This window comes from Anomaloglossus baeobatrachus, chromosome 1 (assembly GCF_048569485.1).
Source record: "Anomaloglossus baeobatrachus isolate aAnoBae1 chromosome 1, aAnoBae1.hap1, whole genome shotgun sequence".
Lineage (NCBI taxonomy): Eukaryota > Metazoa > Chordata > Amphibia > Anura > Aromobatidae > Anomaloglossus > Anomaloglossus baeobatrachus.
Window position 1 is genome coordinate 854,332,325 of NC_134353.1, and position 19,066 is coordinate 854,351,390.

At 45.9% G+C, this 19,066-nt stretch overlaps 1 protein-coding gene across 1 annotated transcript in view; it reads left to right on the plus strand.

The window, feature by feature from the left end:
- The window catches only part of SV2C (synaptic vesicle glycoprotein 2C), a 377,261-nt gene that overhangs the window by 209,239 nt on the left and 148,956 nt on the right, over positions 1–19,066 (plus strand). Inside the window, exon 4 of the mRNA XM_075325504.1 lies at positions 15,670–15,821. Within this exon, the coding sequence (XP_075181619.1) occupies positions 15,670–15,821 (152 nt within the window). The remainder of the gene's footprint in view (positions 1–15,669; positions 15,822–19,066) is intronic.

Sequence of the window (19,066 nt, forward strand, 5' to 3'; positions counted from 1 at the left end):
ATTAATCTAAAAATAATAACTAATCTGTTAATAATAATATTGGCAGAATAAAATTGGTTCAGCAATCTCAGTCAGACTCTCATGTTGTCCCTTGGGAAAATTAATTGACCACCCCTGCTTAAAGGGGATTTCTGGTTTCAGAAAACACCTCTCCCACTGACTGTAGTTTGTTTAAAAAGAAAAAAAAACAAACTGTGCTTTATTCATCTTCCCTGTGTCCAGCACTAAATCTCCACCACCGCTCCTGATGATCCACAATTGTGATACTGTCACGCATGGAGTTGCAGATGTCCGGATATAACGCATGACACAGGCGATCAGACTAACGGGCGTCTGACGCACTACCAAAAAACACCACAAAAAGGGGAACACACTGGGGTCATGATACAATGGAGGTTCCTGCCACTAGAGAGAGGGGTAAGGGGGCACCTCCTGCACTCACCTCAAGCTGACTTCTGAGCTCCCTAGCGTCCCCATGCAGGTTCTTTCAACCTGTTGGTGAGCAGGATTCCTGGGTCCCTCAGCAGGCCCTAAACTCACCCTGTCTAGTGAGTAGGCCAATGAGTTCACTAGACTCACCACTACACTAATAAACACAAAGGGATAGAAAAGACAGACAGGGGGAATAAATAGAAGGATACAAAAGGTTCACTGAAGAAGATGGACTCTAAAGTAGCAGGTAGATAGACACAGGACAAAACCTCAGCAGTTCTTTCCACCAGGCTGGCCAAAGTAGAAGCTATTCTAACAGCAGCAAGAACTGCTGGGAAAGCTCCAGTATTTAACCTAAATGGGTGTGGATCCAAAACAACAACAGCTGACCTGCCCTGCTCAGAGATGCTGGCAAAAACACTGAAATTAACTAATGAGACGCCAAAGGAAAGGAAACTTCGTTTAAATGAGGAGTCAAGATGGAGATGTCACTAGTCTCAAAACAGTGGTGGTATGCTGATGTGCGCCGGGCACTGTCTGTGGGCCAGAAAACTTGGAATCCTCTGCCCGGCGGAACCTGTTGGCGGGACGTGCAGTCCCAACCAGCGTAGGGCTCCGCACCCTGTTCTGTGCGCTGGTCCTCAGGGAGCTATGGCACAGCTCTCCTCTCAGCGACCATGTTCTACGTCTAACTTGTTCCGTTTCTCTGCTGGACTGCAGACTAACTAACCGATTGTATATGCGTGTGTTGCCTTACTCCTTGGTGTTAAGCTCCACCCCTCTGGGATGCTGAACTAGTGAGTGAGAGGTCCCATACTTTGTGGTGACCGTCCTAATGACCCTACCCTAACCCAGTCCCGTTGAGAGGGCAACTAACTGTTTGTGTTTGTGGATTGTGGTTTACTCGCCAATGACCTCCTCCTTACTCGGGATGAGTATTGCACCTCTGCTGAGGTGCAGTACCCTGTGGCGACTGAAGCTTCAGGGGCACCACAGATGGATTATTTATATACTGAATCTGGGCCTATTGGTTATCAATCAAACCAGAACAAACGTGGATCACCTACAGGTCTGTTCAAAGTGGTATGTCCTACTTTATACCTTGATTTTTACTTTTAAATTGCAAGGGACATTTCAGAAAATTAATTCTTTAGAAACCTATTACTATGACAGTTTTCAAAGTCTAATTTAATTGTTGGTTGGTCTTTAGTCCCTAAAGTAGCAACTATAGAGCTTTTGGCCTTTCCATATTTCACACTCCACCTTTTCTTCTACTTAGGATTTGTGCACTTAAAGTTTTTTTTATGAGATTATTTAAGCAGGTCCACTTAAAAAAACACCTGAAAAATCACTTTAAAAACCGACCTAAGACCCCCTATTCATTAGTGATTTCTCTGCATCAGGTATTAAAAATGCCTAAGGAAAAAATTAAAGTGATTGTCACTTCTTTAAAAGGGCTCATGACAAAAAATGATCCATACCAGGCACTGTTCAATCAAAACCATGCAAAAAAAAAAAAAAACACCCCAGGAAAAAAAACCTATTTCAACTTACTTCAATAACTTTTTAAAGCTGCTTCAGAAACAAAAAGAAAACAAACTTCTCCATAAAGTATATGTGCACATGATGTTTTTGTTAGGCGTCCAAAAACGTCAATTTTTCAAGTGAAGGATACTTCCATAAACTCTCCTTTTCCTTGTTAAACTATTTGTCGAGCCCCTGGGCAGCCGAGCTGCTTGGATCCGGGCGGTCCGTGGCTCGAGGGGTCCCGGACCCGGTGCATCGTCAAACAGTTTTTAAATGAAAATAAAAATAAAAATATAGTCCGACTACGCCACTCGCGGTTTGCGGCCACGGATGGTAGGGCCGCTGCTGCGGGTTCCCACTGGGGATGATGGGTGGGTGCAGCATGGATGGTGGAGCCCTCCACTAGCAGGGCTTTTCCCCAGGGGTAGATGAAGGGTTAACGTGGAGGCGTGCGGCAAAACGTCAGTCCAGACAGGGAGTGCAGTTTGGTTGTTTTTACTTACTTGGTTCGCACCCTGGAGACGTGCTGGATCCCAGGTGCGCCCATGTCTTTGACAGCTGTGCCAGCCAACCTGGTGCCACTCTCCACCTGTGCACTCTGGTGTATTTGTCAGTCCTCCCTGACATGGAGCTCCTGGAGGTCCATCTGGTGTCTGTGTCCTGCCGCAGGCAGCTTGGACTATTTAAGGGAATCTCTCCCGCTCTTTGCTGCTGATGCCTCGGACGTTAGTGGTGGCAGATGAGTCCTGGAAACCCACCCGCCTGGCAGAGTTAACAGATGGCTTGAAGTCCTGGTCTGTTCTGAGATCTGCATCCTGTGCATGCAAAGTACTGGGAGCCCTGGATGTCCACCCCACAGGATCCCTCTATCCTTGGAGCTTGCTTTCTCGCTCTCCAGCTATTTTCTCCTCTGAGTAGCTGATCTTTCTACTCAGGTCTATGTAGAGTCTTTGTTACTTTCCCTATGTCTCAAGATTCTGTGGTCTGTCTTGACACCTGTCCTTTTACCAGAGGTGTATCTAGGCTTTCCAGCACCGGGAGCATGAATTCAGTTTGGCGACCCCCCGCCCCAAGCAATTTGGGTGGTCGTCATGTGACCAGTCACTCATATATGAATTGCACACTTATAGTCATGTGGTAACGAGCTTTTCTTAATAATTCTCTCAATGTTCAATGAGAAACGTATGAAGAAAAGCTAATTGTCACATGCAAGTATGAAAATCGCATATGAGTGGAGTGGCCATGTGGTGATCAGTGAGCAGAGCTGAATTGTGACAGTGGGTATATTACGCGCTGTTAGAACTGAGGATACTACACTGCTTAATTTTGTAATTAAAGGGATTGTCCAGATTAGAGATGAAAGTCTGCAGTGACTCTATTCGTGACTTCTCACTTCTGAATTCTGCTCTGCACACTTTTAGGATTCTCCGGTGCCAGTGATGAGAGTGGACGATCATGTGAGCACAAGTATGAGATTTGTACACTTCTGGCCACATTCTGGTTTGATGTGACCAGCCTCAGTCAATTCATTTTCATTGAGCATGTCTGTTCAGCACGTGACCACATCTATGTAAATCGCATACTTGCAGCTTCGTAAGCTCCCACTGTCACTGCCGTCATCGGAGAATCCTGACAGCGTGCAGTGTGCGCACTGTGAGAATTCAGAAGTCTGCAGTCACATTGATTGACACAAGGAGTGACTGCAGACTCATCACAAACTTGGACAACCCCTTTAATGCTCCTAAAAACATAAATAAAAACATAGTAACCCTTAACTTGTCAGACTGCACAAGACTTTATTAAAGAGATTGTCCACTACTTTAACACTGAAGGCCTTTCCTTAGGATAGATCCCCAATGTCTGATTGTTCAGGATCCGGCACCTGGCACCCCCGGCAATCGCCTGTTCTAGGTGCCGTGCCGGTGGGGGCAGGTGCCCGGAAGTGCTCAGTTCTGGATCTGCTCCATCTTCAGATAGTGGCAGCAGGTTCCTATTAAAATCAATGAGGTGGATGTGGAGTACCCGGCCGCGGACACCATCAGAGGACGAAGCAGATCCAGAAATAAGCATTTCCGGCCACCTGCATCAAGAGCAGCTGATCAGTGGGGGTCCTATTGCGCTCTCATAAGAAGCAATGCACAAGTGGGACCCAGGCCTAATGATGACACACAGTCAGTATCACAAATAAATATTTACATTCAGGTACCTTATAGATGATGTTGTCTCTGAGTCGTTTCTTTCTATTCACCTTGTCCTGACGCCATGATGACTTTTCACATTCACATCTCGTCTCTGCAGATTTCCATCTTCTTCGGTCTTCTGCAGCACATCCCGACACAATGCCCCTAAAATAGCAGAATAATTATAATACTTCTGTTTAAAAATATCTGCCCTACACTGTGCCCCAGAATAAATAATGGCCCCTCACTGTGTTCTCTGCACAAAATATGACCCACACTGTCCCTCTTATCTTACATGCCCCACACACTCCCTCTCCTTTCCATACTACTCTTTACACTGTGCTCTCATTGTATCACCCTATACTGCCCAGTCTTTATACTGTGCCCTCTCATCCCACCCCCTCCTCGCTATGGCCTCACACTGTACTCCAATTCTGCCCCCTCTCTATACCACGTCCCTCCACCACCCAGTCTATATTCTGTGCCCCCTCACATTTTTCTCATCCCTCATGGTCTTCCTCACTACCTCCTGTGTGTCCATATACTTTTCCACCTAACTCTCCATCCTGCCCACTTGCTCCTCATACCATGTCACTATTTATTCTGTGTCCTCAAAATGTCTTTACCATTTGCTCCCCATACCATGTCTGTATACGTCACCCCTCCCTCTCCCCATACATCCCCCACATCCTCTCTCTCCCCATACATCCCCCCACATCCTCCCTCTCCCCATACATCCCCCCACATCCTCCCTCTCCCCATCCATCCCCCTGCATCCTCCCTCTCCCCATACATCCCCCCGCATCCTCCCTCTCCCCATACATCGCCCCGCATCCTCCCTACCCCCATACATCCCCCCACATCCTCCCTCTCCCCATACATCCCCCCGCATCCTCCCTCTCCCCATACCCCATACATCCCCTCGCATCCTCCCTCTCCCCATACATCCCCCCACATCCTCCCTCTCCCCATACATCCCCCCGCATCCTCCCTCTCCCCATACATCCCCCCGCATCCTCCCTCTCCCCATACATCCCCCGCATCCTCCCTCTCCCCATACATCCCCTGCATCCTCCCTCTCCCCATACATCCCCCCGCATCCTCCCTCTCCCCATACATCCCCCCGCATCCTCTCTCTCCCCATACATCACCTCTCCTCATTTCTCTCCCCATACATCACCCCTCCTCATTTCTCTCCCTATAAATCACCCCTCCTCATCTCTCTCCCCATACATCACCCCTCCTCATTTCTCTCCCCATACATCACCCCTCATCATTTCTCTCCCCATACATCACCCCTCCTCATTTCTCTCCCTATACATCACCCCTCCTCATTTCTCTCCCCATACATCACCCCTCATCATTTCTCTCCCCATACATCACCCCTCCTCATTTCTCTCCCTATACATCACCCCTCCTCATTTCTCTCCCCATACATCACCCCTCCTCATTTCTCTCCCCATACATCACCCCTCCTCATTTCTCTCCCCATACATCACCCCTCCTCATTTCTCTCTCCATACATCACCCCTCCTCATTTCTCTCTCCATACATCACCCCTCCTCATTTCTCTCCCCATACATCCCCCCGCATCCCCCCTCTCCCCATACATCACCTTGCATCCTCCCTCTCCCCATACATCCCCCCGCATCCTCCCTCTCCCCATACATCCCCCCGTATCCTCCCTCTCCCCATACATCCCCCCGCATCCTCCCTCTCCCCATACATCCCCCCGCATCCTCTCTCTCCCCATACATCACCCCTCCTCATTTCTCTCCCAATACATCACCCCTCCTCATTTCTCTCCCTATACATCACCCCTCCTCATTTCTCTCCCCATACATCACCCCTCCTCATTTCTCTCCCCATACATCACCCCTCCTCATTTCTCTCCCCATACATCACCCCTCCTCATTTCTCTCCCCATACATCACCCCTCCTCATTTCTCTCTCCATACATCACCCCTCTTCATTTCTCTCCCCATACATCACCCCACCTCATTTCTCTCCCCATACATCACCCCTCCTCATTTCTCTCCCCATACATCACCCCTTCTCATTTCTCTCCCCATACATCACCCCTCCTCATTTTTCTCCCCATACATCACCCCTCCCCATTTCTCTCCCCATACATCACCCCTCCTCATTTCTCTCTGCATACATCACCCCTCCTCATTTCTCTCCCCATACATCACCCCTCCTCATTTCTCTCCCCATACATCACCCCTCATCATTTCTCTCCCCATACATCACCCCTCCTCATTTCTCTCCCCATATATAACCCCTCCTCATTTGTCTCTCCATACATCACCTCTCCTCATTTCTCTACCCATACATCACCCCTCCTCATTTCTCTCCCCATACATCACCCCTCCTCATTTCTCCACATACATCACTCCTCCTCATTTCTCTCCCCATACATCACCCCTCCTCATTTCTCTCCCCATACATCACCCCTCCTCATTTCTCTCTCCATACATCACCCCTCTTCATTTCTCTCCCCATACATCACCCCACCTCATTTCTCTCCCCATACATCACCCCTCCTCATTTCTCTCCCCATACATCACCCCTTCTCATTTCTCTCCCCATACATCACCCCTCCTCATTTTTCTCCCCATACATCACCCCTCCCCATTTCTCTCCCCATACATCACCCCTCCTCATTTCTCTCTGCATACATCACCCCTCCTCATTTCTCTCCCCATACATCACCCCTCCTCATTTCTCTCCCCATACATCACCCCTCATCATTTCTCTCCCCATACATCACCCCTCCTCATTTCTCGCCCCATACATCACCCCTCCTCATTTCTCTCCCCATACATCACCCCTCCTCATTTCTCTCCCCATATATATAACCCCTCCTCATTTGTCTCTCCATACATCACCTCTCCTCATTTCTCTACCCATACATCACCCCTCCTCATTTCTCTCCCCATACATCACCCCTCCTCATTTCTCCACATACATCACTCCTCCTCATTTCTCTCCCCATACATCACCCCTCCTCATTTCTCTCCCCATACATCACCCCTCCTCATTTCTCTCTCCATACATCACCCCTCTTCATTTCTCTCCCCATACATCACCCCACCTCATTTCTCTCCCCATACATCACCCCTCCTCATTTCTCTCCCCATACATCACCCCTTCTCATTTCTCTCCCCATACATCACCCCTCCTCATTTTTCTCCCCATACATCACCCCTCCCCATTTCTCTCCCCATACATCACCCCTCCTCATTTCTCTCTGCATACATCACCCCTCCTCATTTCTCTCCCCATACATCACCCCTCCTCATTTCTCTCCCCATACATCACCCCTCATCATTTCTCTCCCCATACATCACCCCTCCTCATTTCTCGCCCCATACATCACCCCTCCTCATTTCTCTCCCCATACATCACCCCTCCTCATTTCTCTCCCCATACTGTGCCCAAAGATGCTTCCCCCTCCCCAACCTCTCCTCCCACCATACTGTCAAAAGATCGTTTCCCCTCACCTCTACTGTGTCTATAGATACTGCTCCCTCCCCAACCTCTATCCCCTCTTAATGTGTCCACTGATAGGTCCCTCTCCCCCCCTCTGTCCCCCCATTCCGTGTGCATAGATACCTCCCCCCTCACCCTATAATGTTCCTCCATCCGTGTCTTCAGCTCCACACTGGTGCACTTATCAGCGCTCTCTGCCGCCTCTGCGTTGTGGGCCTGACTTCCGGGTCAGCAGTGTGATCAGCTGACTGATCACATGACAGCCGCCGCTCTGACCCGGAAGTCAGTGCCGGCGTCACGGCTCCAATTGTCCTTGCGTCTGACAGATACGAGGACAATAGAGCAGTTGGAGCCGCGCGCTGCAGATTCTATGAGTGCGGTTGTCAGTGTGACCGCTGCGCTCAGAGAATAGTGGCTCCCACTGTAGAGCCCCAACCGCAGCCCCCGGGCAGACTTTCACAGCGCAGCATCTGGCAGCCCGACAGCGCCCCCCTCCCAGTTGCACCCGGGGCAGATACCCCGCCAGCCCCCCCCCTGGATATGCCCCTGCTTTTACTACTGCTCACTTCTCACTCCTCTCCTCTCTAGTCCTTCCAACTAACTAACTCCTCCCGCTGTCTACCCTTACTTCCCAGGTCACTCTCTCCTCTCCCAGGTCTGGTCCCTCCCTTTCCAGTTGGCTGCCTGTTACCCCACAGTGCCCAGCTCTGTCACCTGACTCTAAGGGGGGGTCTCCCACTCTGGTTGTGAGTGTAAATGACCTGGTGTGCTAGTGTGTGTACTGACTGGAACAGTCATGTAGGACCCGAGCTGTTGCTTTGTTACCTTATTTTTGTGACACCTGGTAACTGCAGGGGCATCACATCTTTTTCTTTTGTAGTTTTTAATCCCTTGTAGACTGCTTTTTTGTATGTGGTTGACAGCTGGTATTCTTGAGCCTTTTTCCAGCATTTTGGGGACATCTTTTGTACTGGCAGTTTCTGCATTTGTTTTTTTTTTTTACACCATTTAATTATGATAAAATCGCTAGCAGTTTTTAAAGCAAAAACACTAACAAAATGCTCAAGAAGAAGCGCAGGAGGCTTCTGGATGTCTTTGAGCCTTCACATTGACTTGTATTGTACAGGTACTGAGTGTCTTCAGAGTGGAAAACACCTTAAAGGGAATCTGTCACCCCTTTGTGTTTTTTAGTTATTAATATGTGCATACAGAGAGCATAAAGGTAAAATTAGCCTCCCCTAGATGAGGGGTAGTTTGGCAAAAATACTGTTTTATATCTTCTATCTTCCTGGCTATGGGGTGTGCACTGCCTAGGAGATAAGCCTGCTTCCAGTCTTCATTATTACAGGATTCCTCCTCCCCTTTTCTTCAGAGTTCCTGTGATATCAGGTCCGTTGACCGAAATCCCACGCATGTACATTCTGGTTGCTGTCTCTCCCCTGCACTGTAAAGTAGCAGTGACTCCCGGGCACCTGCACACAGCAAAATTGAATCCTGTGCCCAAAAGAGGGCGGAAGACTGCAGGGAGGGGATGGCAGGTATAATACATAGGCGCAAGATTTCTGGCCACGCACCTGATATCACAGGGACACCACGGAAGAGAAGACTGGAGGCAGGTTTATCTTCCGGGCACTGCACACCCCATAGCATGGAAGATAGAAGATATAAAAGAAGATTTTTGCCAAATCACTCCTCATCCAGGAGGCATACACCTTTATGCTACCTGTATGCCCATATTAATAACTAAAAAAACACAGAAGGGTGACAGATTCCCTTTAAGTATGATTTGCTTGCTTCTTTTAACCGCTTGATGTCTTTGGAAGCATGAGGAGGTTAAAAGATGCTCAAAACCCCCAACACATGAACATCAATTGTTTTTTACATAGAAATGGATATGTTCATTGTTTTGAGTGTTTTCTGAGCACTTTTTTGGGCGGGATTGGCAGTGGACACACAGACGTTGTTGTACCATTACTAGATTTCTATTCTATGGAGCAGTAACAAGTGTGTTAATGTTGGATTGCAGCCAGGAGATATAATGTAAGTCCACCACTGCAAATTAGCATAGGGCCAATAAATTCCCACCAAATGACGACTGCTCACTAATGAATATATTGATAACTGACTTTCTTAGAGACATATTGATCGTATGTGGTTTTAATTAAATGGAGTCATTGATTGCGATTTGTGCGGGGTGAAGCATGTGATAGTTTAGTTAGACAGAAATGACAATAATTCTGCACGGTATATACTGTCTGCTCATTTCTAGACTATGGAGGGCTGTTTCTGTCATTGGGTTGTGTGTTCGCCTTGCTCTACACTGCAAAGAATAGGAAATAACATTTTATCTATGTAGTGCAAGTGACATGATATGTAGTCAATATAAAAGGCTGATTGGATGGCACTGCTGACTGATTTACACATTTTATTAAGGCTAATAAATAACTCCCTCGGAATAGTTAAGGAATCACTTGAGCTATACATACATCAAACAGTACATTAATATTTTCTTTTATAGTTTATTTATTTAATCGCCTCTCCGCCCAAGTCATAAACTTACATCCAGTGCTTATAAATGTTCCTGTCCTCCCCACCGTATTATCAGCAGCAGTTTGTGCTTCAGAGCTTTTGGCATGTTATTTAAAGGGGTTGTCCAGAACAATTTTTTTTTACACTTGTTATTTATTTTAATATTATACCTTATTAATTATATCCTAATAAATCATTGTTCTTGCTATGGGTCACTTTGTGGGGGGCTTTAGATCATACATATAATGTTCAGTCTCTTGTACCTTCCCCCAATGTACGTGACATCAAAGGTGAAGTCATATACAATGGTGGTCTGAAGTGCTCCTTCTCACAGAGCAGGTCCACTGTTTTATCCTCGGATGTGTTACGAGCAATGGTGCCATAGAGAGGCACTGCTCCATTCCTGAGTAGGGGGAGAGAGTGTCATATCAAAGAGCTCTTCATGAGGTAACAAAGAGCAAAAAGGGCAAACAAAAATTTGTTAAAACGTATGGAAACTGCTATGAGTGTGAAAAAGGGAGTATAGCCTGAGCCAAAATTTAAATAAAATGTGGTTAACATGAATAATCCTCCATGAGACCAGTAGAGACCCTGCGTGCTATCATAGATTCCCAAATTTATCACTAGTACCTTATTGAGTTTGTATACTGCGATTGTCAAGTGTTTGTGCCTTAATAAGTGAGCCTGCCCAGTTTTTGTGCCTTAATCAGTGAGCCTGCCAAGTGTTTGTATCTTAATAAGTGAGTGTGGCGCCCCTGAGGCTTCATGTGCCCCATGGTACTGCACCTCCATTAGGGTGTAGTACTTATCCTGGGTCCAAGGAAGGTCAGTATCGGTTTCTACTCACACCTACATACAGTAACAGTGGGTTGCCCTCCCCAATGGGGACCGGGTCATGGTCGGGTCACAGTAGGGGGTCACTACAGTAGTTGGTTTACAGGATGCCACCACACCAGGGGCTCCCCGATCCACTGGAACCGGGGACTCAGGGTCAGGGAGAAGCAACCACCAGGGGGAGTCAGGAGCACACAGTGGGAAGAGCAGGTTGACCTAGTGAGAGTAGTGAACCAGCCGGTGACAGCGGCTGGGGGCAACAGCTTGGAACATACAACACAACTACAACAAGGAGAGAACAGCTTCAGACATAGAGCAGAGCGGACGTGCAGCTCTGTGGGCCAAGGCGTTCAACACGGTCGCTGGGGAGAAGCAGGCGACTGCTTCCACAGTACCGGCGCTGTTGGGGTACAGAGTCTTAGGGCAGATATACTTTATGTGATCTACCAGCTCTGCAAAGGTTGTGGGGAATGGCTAGAACAGTCACCGGACCCGTCCCACCGAGTCTGCAGCCAAATTGCATATAGGATCCGGGGCTGAGGCCCTTGACTGGCCCCATATCGGAACCGCGCTATCGGCATACAGAACGGAACACTTTACTAACACCAGGATCCCCAAGTGCTTCACATCACAGGGGTCCGATACTTAGCGCATCAAAGGAGGAAGGACCCATAGACTGACACACATCGGATCTGACCTTCCACGGATTCGGGATCGGCTGTAGCCCATCGTGGAGGAAACTGGTACTCTGGGGCAGCGCCTGAACTATTTGTGAGTAAAAAGACCTGGAACCGCAGCCCCTGTCTCTGCCTCTCCTTTACTGGCACTAGCACCCAGCGCTGCGGCGCCAACGGGACTACCACTACTTATGTCCGTCCTCCATCATCCTCCCTGGGGTAACCTCGCTCCGCCTGTGGGGAGCAACACCATCCCAGCTGTGACCCTCACCATCAGCCCTGGAGAGCAGCACCCGCAGGGGCGGCTCATCCCAGGCCGCGTACCACAGGTGGCATCACGATCATAAAAGACTTTCCTAAACCATCACTACCACCCCCATCCTCCATCCTGCCTCCCGTCCACTGCCTTCCCTCCCTTCTGTACGTCTTGGGGTCACGAAACCCGGCCAGGCCAGCCCTTGACGATGCAGAGGATCTGCACCCCCAGCTCGGCGATGTGTCGGGTGAAAACCCCTCGCCTCCGGGGTGTTACATGAGCCTGCCCAGTGTTTGTGTGAGCTTGCCCAGTGTTTCTGCCTTAATAAGTGAGTCCACCAAGTGTTTGCGCCTTAATAAGTGAGCCTGCCCAGTGTTTGTGCCATAATAGTGAGCCTTCCAAGTCTTTGTACCTTAATAAGTGAGCTTGCCAAGTGTTTGTGCCTTAATCAGTGAGCCTGCCCAGTGTTTGTGCCTTAATAAGTGAGTCTGTCCAGTGTTTCTGCCTTAATAAGTGAGTCCACCAAGTGTTTGCTCCTTAATAAGTGAGCCTGCCAAGTGTTTGTGCCGAATCAGTGAGCATGCCCAGTGTTTGCTCTCTGTCTCTCTCTCTCTCTCTCTCAATAAGAGTTGCTGTTTTTTTCTAATTATTTCAAGTAAAAAGTTAATAATAGCTAGGCATCAGTTTGCAAAAAAATTAAAACTAGAACTTCTCCAGGAAAAAATCAAGCCCTAATTCAGTTATTTGATAAAATAAAAAAAAGAAAGTATATTATTTGTCCCCTTTGCTTTTAGTGCAGCAAACTCCCTCCAGAAGTTCATTGAGGATCTCTGAATGATCCAATGTTGTCCTAATGACTGATGATGATAAATATAATCCACCTGTGTGTAACCAAGTCTCCGTATAAATGCACCTGCTCTGTGAAAGTCTCAGTGTTCAGTTTAAAGCATAGATAGCATCATGATGAACAAGGAACACAACAGGCAGGTCCGTGATACTGTTGTGGAGAAGTTGTTTTTTTTTTTTTAAATTCTTTATTTAACAGCAGACATGCAGATAGGCCAATCCAACAGCATACAAATTACAAACAATATAACCAAAAATGGCATCTTCTAAATAATTGCATAGTGAATAAAAAATGCTATGGCCCCTGTTGTGGAGAAGTTTAAAGCCGGATTTGGTTATAAAATAGATTTCAAAAACTTTAAACATCCCAAGGAGCACTGTGCAAGCGATCATATTGAAATAGAAGGAGTATCATACCACTGCAAATCTACCAAGACCCAGCCTTCCATCCAAACTTTCATCTTAAACAAGGAGAAGACTGATCAGAGATGCAGCCAAGAGGCCCATGATCACTCTGGATGAACTACAGAGATCTACAGCTGAGGTGGGAGAGTCTGTCCATAGGAAAACAATCAGTCGTACACTGCACAAATCTGGCCTTTATGGAAGAGTGGCAAGGAGAAAGCCATTTCTCAAAGATATCCATAAAAAGTGTTGTTTAAAGTTTTCCACAAGCCAGCTGGGAGACACACCAAACATGTGAAAGAAGGTGCTCTGGTCAGATGAAACCAAAATCGAACTATTTGGGTACAATGCCAAACTATATGTTTGGCGTAAAAGCAACACAGCTCATCACCCTGAACACACCATCCCCACTGTTAAACATGGTGGTAGCAGCATCATGGTTTGGGCCTGCTTTTCTTCAGCAGGGACAGGGAAGATGGTTAAAATTGATGGGAAGATGTATGGAGCCAAATACATGGCCATTCTTGAAGAAAACCTGTTGGAGTCTGCAAAAAAAATGAGATTGGGACGGAGATTTGTCTTCCAAGAAGACAATGATCCCAAACATAAAGCAAAATCTACAATGGAATGATTCACAAATAAACATATCCAGGTGTTAGAATGGCCAAGTCAAAGTCTAGACCTGAATCCAATCGAGAATCTGTGGAAAGAGCTGAAAACTGCTGTTCACAAACGCTCCCCATCCAACCTCACTCAGCTCCAGCTGTTTGCAAAGGAAAAATGGGCAAGAATTTCAGTCTCTCGATGTGCAAAACTGATATAGACATACCTCAAGAGACTTGCAGCTGTAATCGCAGCAAAAGGTGGCGCTAGAAAGTATTAACTTAAAGGGGACGAATAATATTACACGCCCCAATTTTCAGTTATTCATTTATTTAAAAAGTTTAAAATAAGCAATAAATTTCATTCAACTTCACAATTGTGTCCCATTTGTTGTTTATTCTTCACCATAACATTAACATTTTCACCGTTATGTTTGAAGCCTGAAATGTAGGAAAAGGTTGAAAAATTCAAGGGAGCCAAATACTTTCGCAAGGCACTGTATATACATATATAGAGAGATAGATAGATAGATACCAATTTGTATGTGTTTTATTCTAAGGGCTTTGGAGAGATATTGCAATTTTTTACATTATAGCATATAACCGGGGAATACTATTGTCACGCAGTGACTACCGGGGTCATGCCAGGGAGCCCCGCGTTGAGCTCTGCAGCACACACGGTACACAATACAACAGTGGACCCTGATATTAGGGAAAGGGGAGCAGAGTCAACTGCTAAACTCATCTGAGACTGATCCCTGCACTCCCTAATGTCCATATATGGGTTCTTTCACCCAGTCGCCAATCACATGCCTATCCCTGTCGTTCCCTGCCCCCCACCCTGCATAGTGCGCAGGGTAGCGGGAACGCTAGTCCTGCTCTAGATTAAAGACAGAGAGGATTAGACAGACAGGGATAAAATAAACAGCAATCATACCAAGCACTCCAAACATCAAAAAGTAATAATGAGGAATTGACCAGAGGGGAAAAACCCAAAAGGACTGAGGAGGGGAAAAAACAACACAACTTCTACACAGCAACTGTTCTCAGAATGGCTTCCTGGTCCTCAGGTCACAGGTTCCCTCTGGAGGCCAGGAAAGCAGAATCTATCACCAGCTATTTACCTGGGCTAGGAGGGAAGTCTTTATAGCAGAGGTAATTAGCAATAGAGAACAGCTGACTATACCTTTCATTCAGAGTTTCAGGAACCAGAAGATCTACTTAACCCTAGGAGCACTGGTTAAAGGAGAATCTGCACAGCCAGCAGTAGTAACCTGAGCAAATGTGTATGAAGCGCTCTACTGTGATCTCCTGACACCAGAAATTGGAGATACCACTCTCTATTGTGGTACCCTTGTGACAGCTATATCAACACCCCAAAGCTAAGGTATATAGGTTAGTGCCCAGGAAGGGTTAATCAGGTTTGTAACGGGTAGTTTCATCACTTTATCTGTTCATTATACATATTTGATATTTTATCTATTACAGAGAACTGTGGGTAAAATACTTGGCAAACAATCAATGCGATCTTTTAGATTGTCACAAAACTTCATGGCTTTTCTAGCTCACAGACAAATCTACTCCCAAAATAATTAATTGCAATAATAGCTGTCACATATTATTGGATCTTCCCCTATGATTTATGATGTGGAGCTCTACTTTATCGTGTCTGTCAAGGCTCGAAAATACCAATTTTTCATGTTCTAGATAATGGGAATTTGGACAGGTGATAAATAACACAGAATACAATGTCAATATTAATCTATAAACTCCTAAATATTTTTTTTAGAATGGTTTAAGGTTGTTGCATGTCTAAAGGCAATGTACAAAATGTGAATATTTACGGTAAGAATATTTAGAATTGACATATCTCCTAATCTTTACAGGATTGGTGGAGCGCTTCCTACTGCATTTTCCTACTTTTCAGAAGTCCTTGCGAGAGAAAAGCGAGGAGAACATCTCAGTTGGTTGTGTATGTTTTGGATGATTGGAGGAATATATGCTTCAGCCATGGCATGGGCCATAATTCCACATTATGGTAAGGTGATATTTGTGTTCCAGTGGTTTAACCAAAGTTAAAGTCATATCAATTTTTAAACAAAGATGCATGATGATCATATTTCCAGTAGAAAATTGAGTACAATCACGTTACGTTTGGTTTCTACGAAAGTTGTTTTATGTTAGCCTATTTGTATTGTCTCCAACTTTCAGATTTTTGTAGTGACCTTATCATATGGTGAGAGCTGTGACATACAGGGAGTCCCCAACTTATGAACATCCGACTTGTGTACAACCCCAAATTAGGAGCGTCGGATATTCATAAACTAATGTATTCACCTCAACGCTGACTTCACCAACAGCTGTCTGGTCCTCTTCTTCCTGCCATAGCATTTTCAGCTTCTTTATATAATATAGACCATATGTTAGCCTACTTATATTGCCTCCAACATTCAGCTTTATGAAGGGACCGTATCATATGGCGAGCACTGTGACATATAGGGAGCTCCCCAAATTACGAACATCCGACTTACATACAACCCAAAATAACGAACGTCGGATGTTCAAAAACGAATGTACTCACCTCAACGCTGTCCTCTCTGTCCGCTGTCTGGTCCTCTTCTTCCTGCCGTCGCATCTTTGACTTCATATACTATGGACCAAGCTCCCGGCCATGTCCAGACTGGAGTTCACTGCGCATCATAAAGCGACTTCATATACTATGGACCAAGCTCCCGGCCATGTCCAGACTGGAGTTCACTGTGCATCATAAGGCGGCAACCTTGTCACATGCAGTAAGCTCATGCCTTGACACGGCCCGGAATTCGTGGCCAGTAGTGAAGAGGCCAGAGCGGCACACATGACGCAAGAAAGAAAAGAACCAGACTGCAAGGTTAGGATTGGTTAAGTAAAAGAGAAACAAATACAGGAGAAGCTGTCAATCAACAATTAAGGATTCTTCATCCTAGAATAAGCAGCGATATAAATAACTAAAATACAAGTTATAATAAATCATTTCCACAAAACTATTAATCGGTAACTATTAGTCAGTATAAAAACTCTGGCCCCAATTTATCAAAGCTTTTACGAAAAAAAAACTGTAGTAAAAATCTTTGAAAAGTCAAAAAAAATTATGCACAACTCAGAGCTGCGTACAAATTTTGCGCTAAAATCAGTGGAGCTGATGTCACTCTAGGTACTGGTAAATACCAAGCAAAAGGCAAAAAGGAAGGGAATCTCCGTGTATAGGGAACGGGGGAGATGGTGACCCCTGACCAAAACTATCGTTGGGCCCTGGGTAATCTCACCATCCTAGATAGGTTCCACACCTATGCGCCGAGCTGGATACCTGGCCCTAGGCTGACCCTCATCTGGCTTCTAGGTAGGGAGTGGTTGGGATGAGCATTTTGTCAACTCACCTAGGCGCTAAAGGACACACAGGGATAGCAAACAAGGGAAAATAACAAACAACTTATCTCAAAGTAGATACAGGGAGAGGGACTGCAAAATGCAACAAAGTACAGTCTGTCACCCGTGACACATCTGTAACAGCTGAGCCTCAATATGGGGGTGATGAAATCACTTGTTTCATTTAATAAAGAGCTGTGCCATTCGTTACTAGAGAAATATTATTCCACTCACTAACTGGAGTAAGATTTGTGGCAAGGCGCAAACCACTTTTAAGGTGCGCCTCATGCATTACCAGGTATAATTTTTTTTAGTTAGAATGATACCCCAATAAGTAGCTGAACATAAGATCTCAAATTACTCATACTCATTGGTGGACATGGACAGATGTATTGTCCCTTTGCAGTCCAATAGTTCATCATAACGCACAGTTCCACCTGTTTTGGAGGAATAAGTGATCCCCTTAGCTCTTGGGCCCCTGTGGCCTGTACAGGCTCCATGAATGGTATACCCAAGCCTGGCTGGCACCTCCAGTGATTAGCTGTAATGTGTCAGAAAACCTGGTAGCAAATGCTTGGTTCTCCTGCAGCACCTCTACAGGAAAAATGAAGTATTACACCAATTCCTATTAAAATACTTAAGCAGCTCTTGAAATGCGTGGACAGACTGAGTTAGGCTGCTTTCACACTAGGTTTTTTAACATGCGTCATGAACTTTTTTTGCTGTAAAAGTGGATCCTGTTTTTACAAAGAAAAATGCATGCAAACGCATGTGTTATTTTGCAGGATCCTGTCACTTGAAGTTTATGGGCGGGCATTGGAGTCATGTGATTGCAAGTGAGGGGAACTGAACGTGATAGACTGGGAGCCGGCATCTGACAGCTGCAGACGCTGGTAACCAAGGTAAACATTGGGTAACTAAGCGAAGTGCATTGCTTGGATACCCGATATTTACCTTGGTTACAAGCGTCCGTAGCTGCTAGGAGCCAGGCTGCCTGCTCCCTGCACACGTAACCAAGGTAAACAACGGGTAACTAAGCGAAGCGCTTTGCTTGGTTACCCGATATTTACCTTTGTTACGAGCGTCCGCTGCTCTCAGGCGGGGGAGAGAGAGAGGAGAGAGAGGGAGGGGGAGAGAGGGAGAGGGAGAGAGGGAGGGGGAGAGAGAGACTGATCACGCCAGGCTGGTTTCTGGGCATGCTCAGTAGAGCAAGCAGGATCCTGTCTATCAGCATGCCAGCGTTCACATACGTTTGCGTGCAGTATAGTCAGGCTCCAGCAATTTGCAGTATTTGGACGCAGCTCAAAAACGCTACAAGTAGCGTTTTTGAAAAAGTTAAAAAACTGCAAGTCGCTGGATCCTCACTATAACGCACGCAGACGCATGTGAACGCATGTTGACGTGAGTCCATTGCAAATGCATTGAAATGAAAACGCATTTGCACTGGATCCGTTTTTTGCGTTAAAAAAACATTCATGACGCATGTTAAAAAAACATAGTGTGAAAGGAGCCTTATTGTGTGTGACCGACATTGGTGCAAAGTCCTAGAGGAATTATGGAATAGCAGGTATATTGCGTTGTCACTATTTGTTATATATTTATTTTCTGAAAATGTATGTTAATTATATGTACAGAGCAAAATTGCAGACACGACAGATATTTTTTATGTTGTACAAAACCGATCCAATATGTGAAGTTTAATACAACTTTCAATTCATCTGATGAATCTTGTTTTCCTGACTTTACACTCAATTTAATTTACTAGGTTGTAAAAATGGCACCGGTAGCCTACAGGAAGCTAAATTAATGGAAAAGCACCAAATGCTTCCTTGCAAAAAAAAAAGAAAAAAGATAATAAGAAATTTAAATGTCCAGATT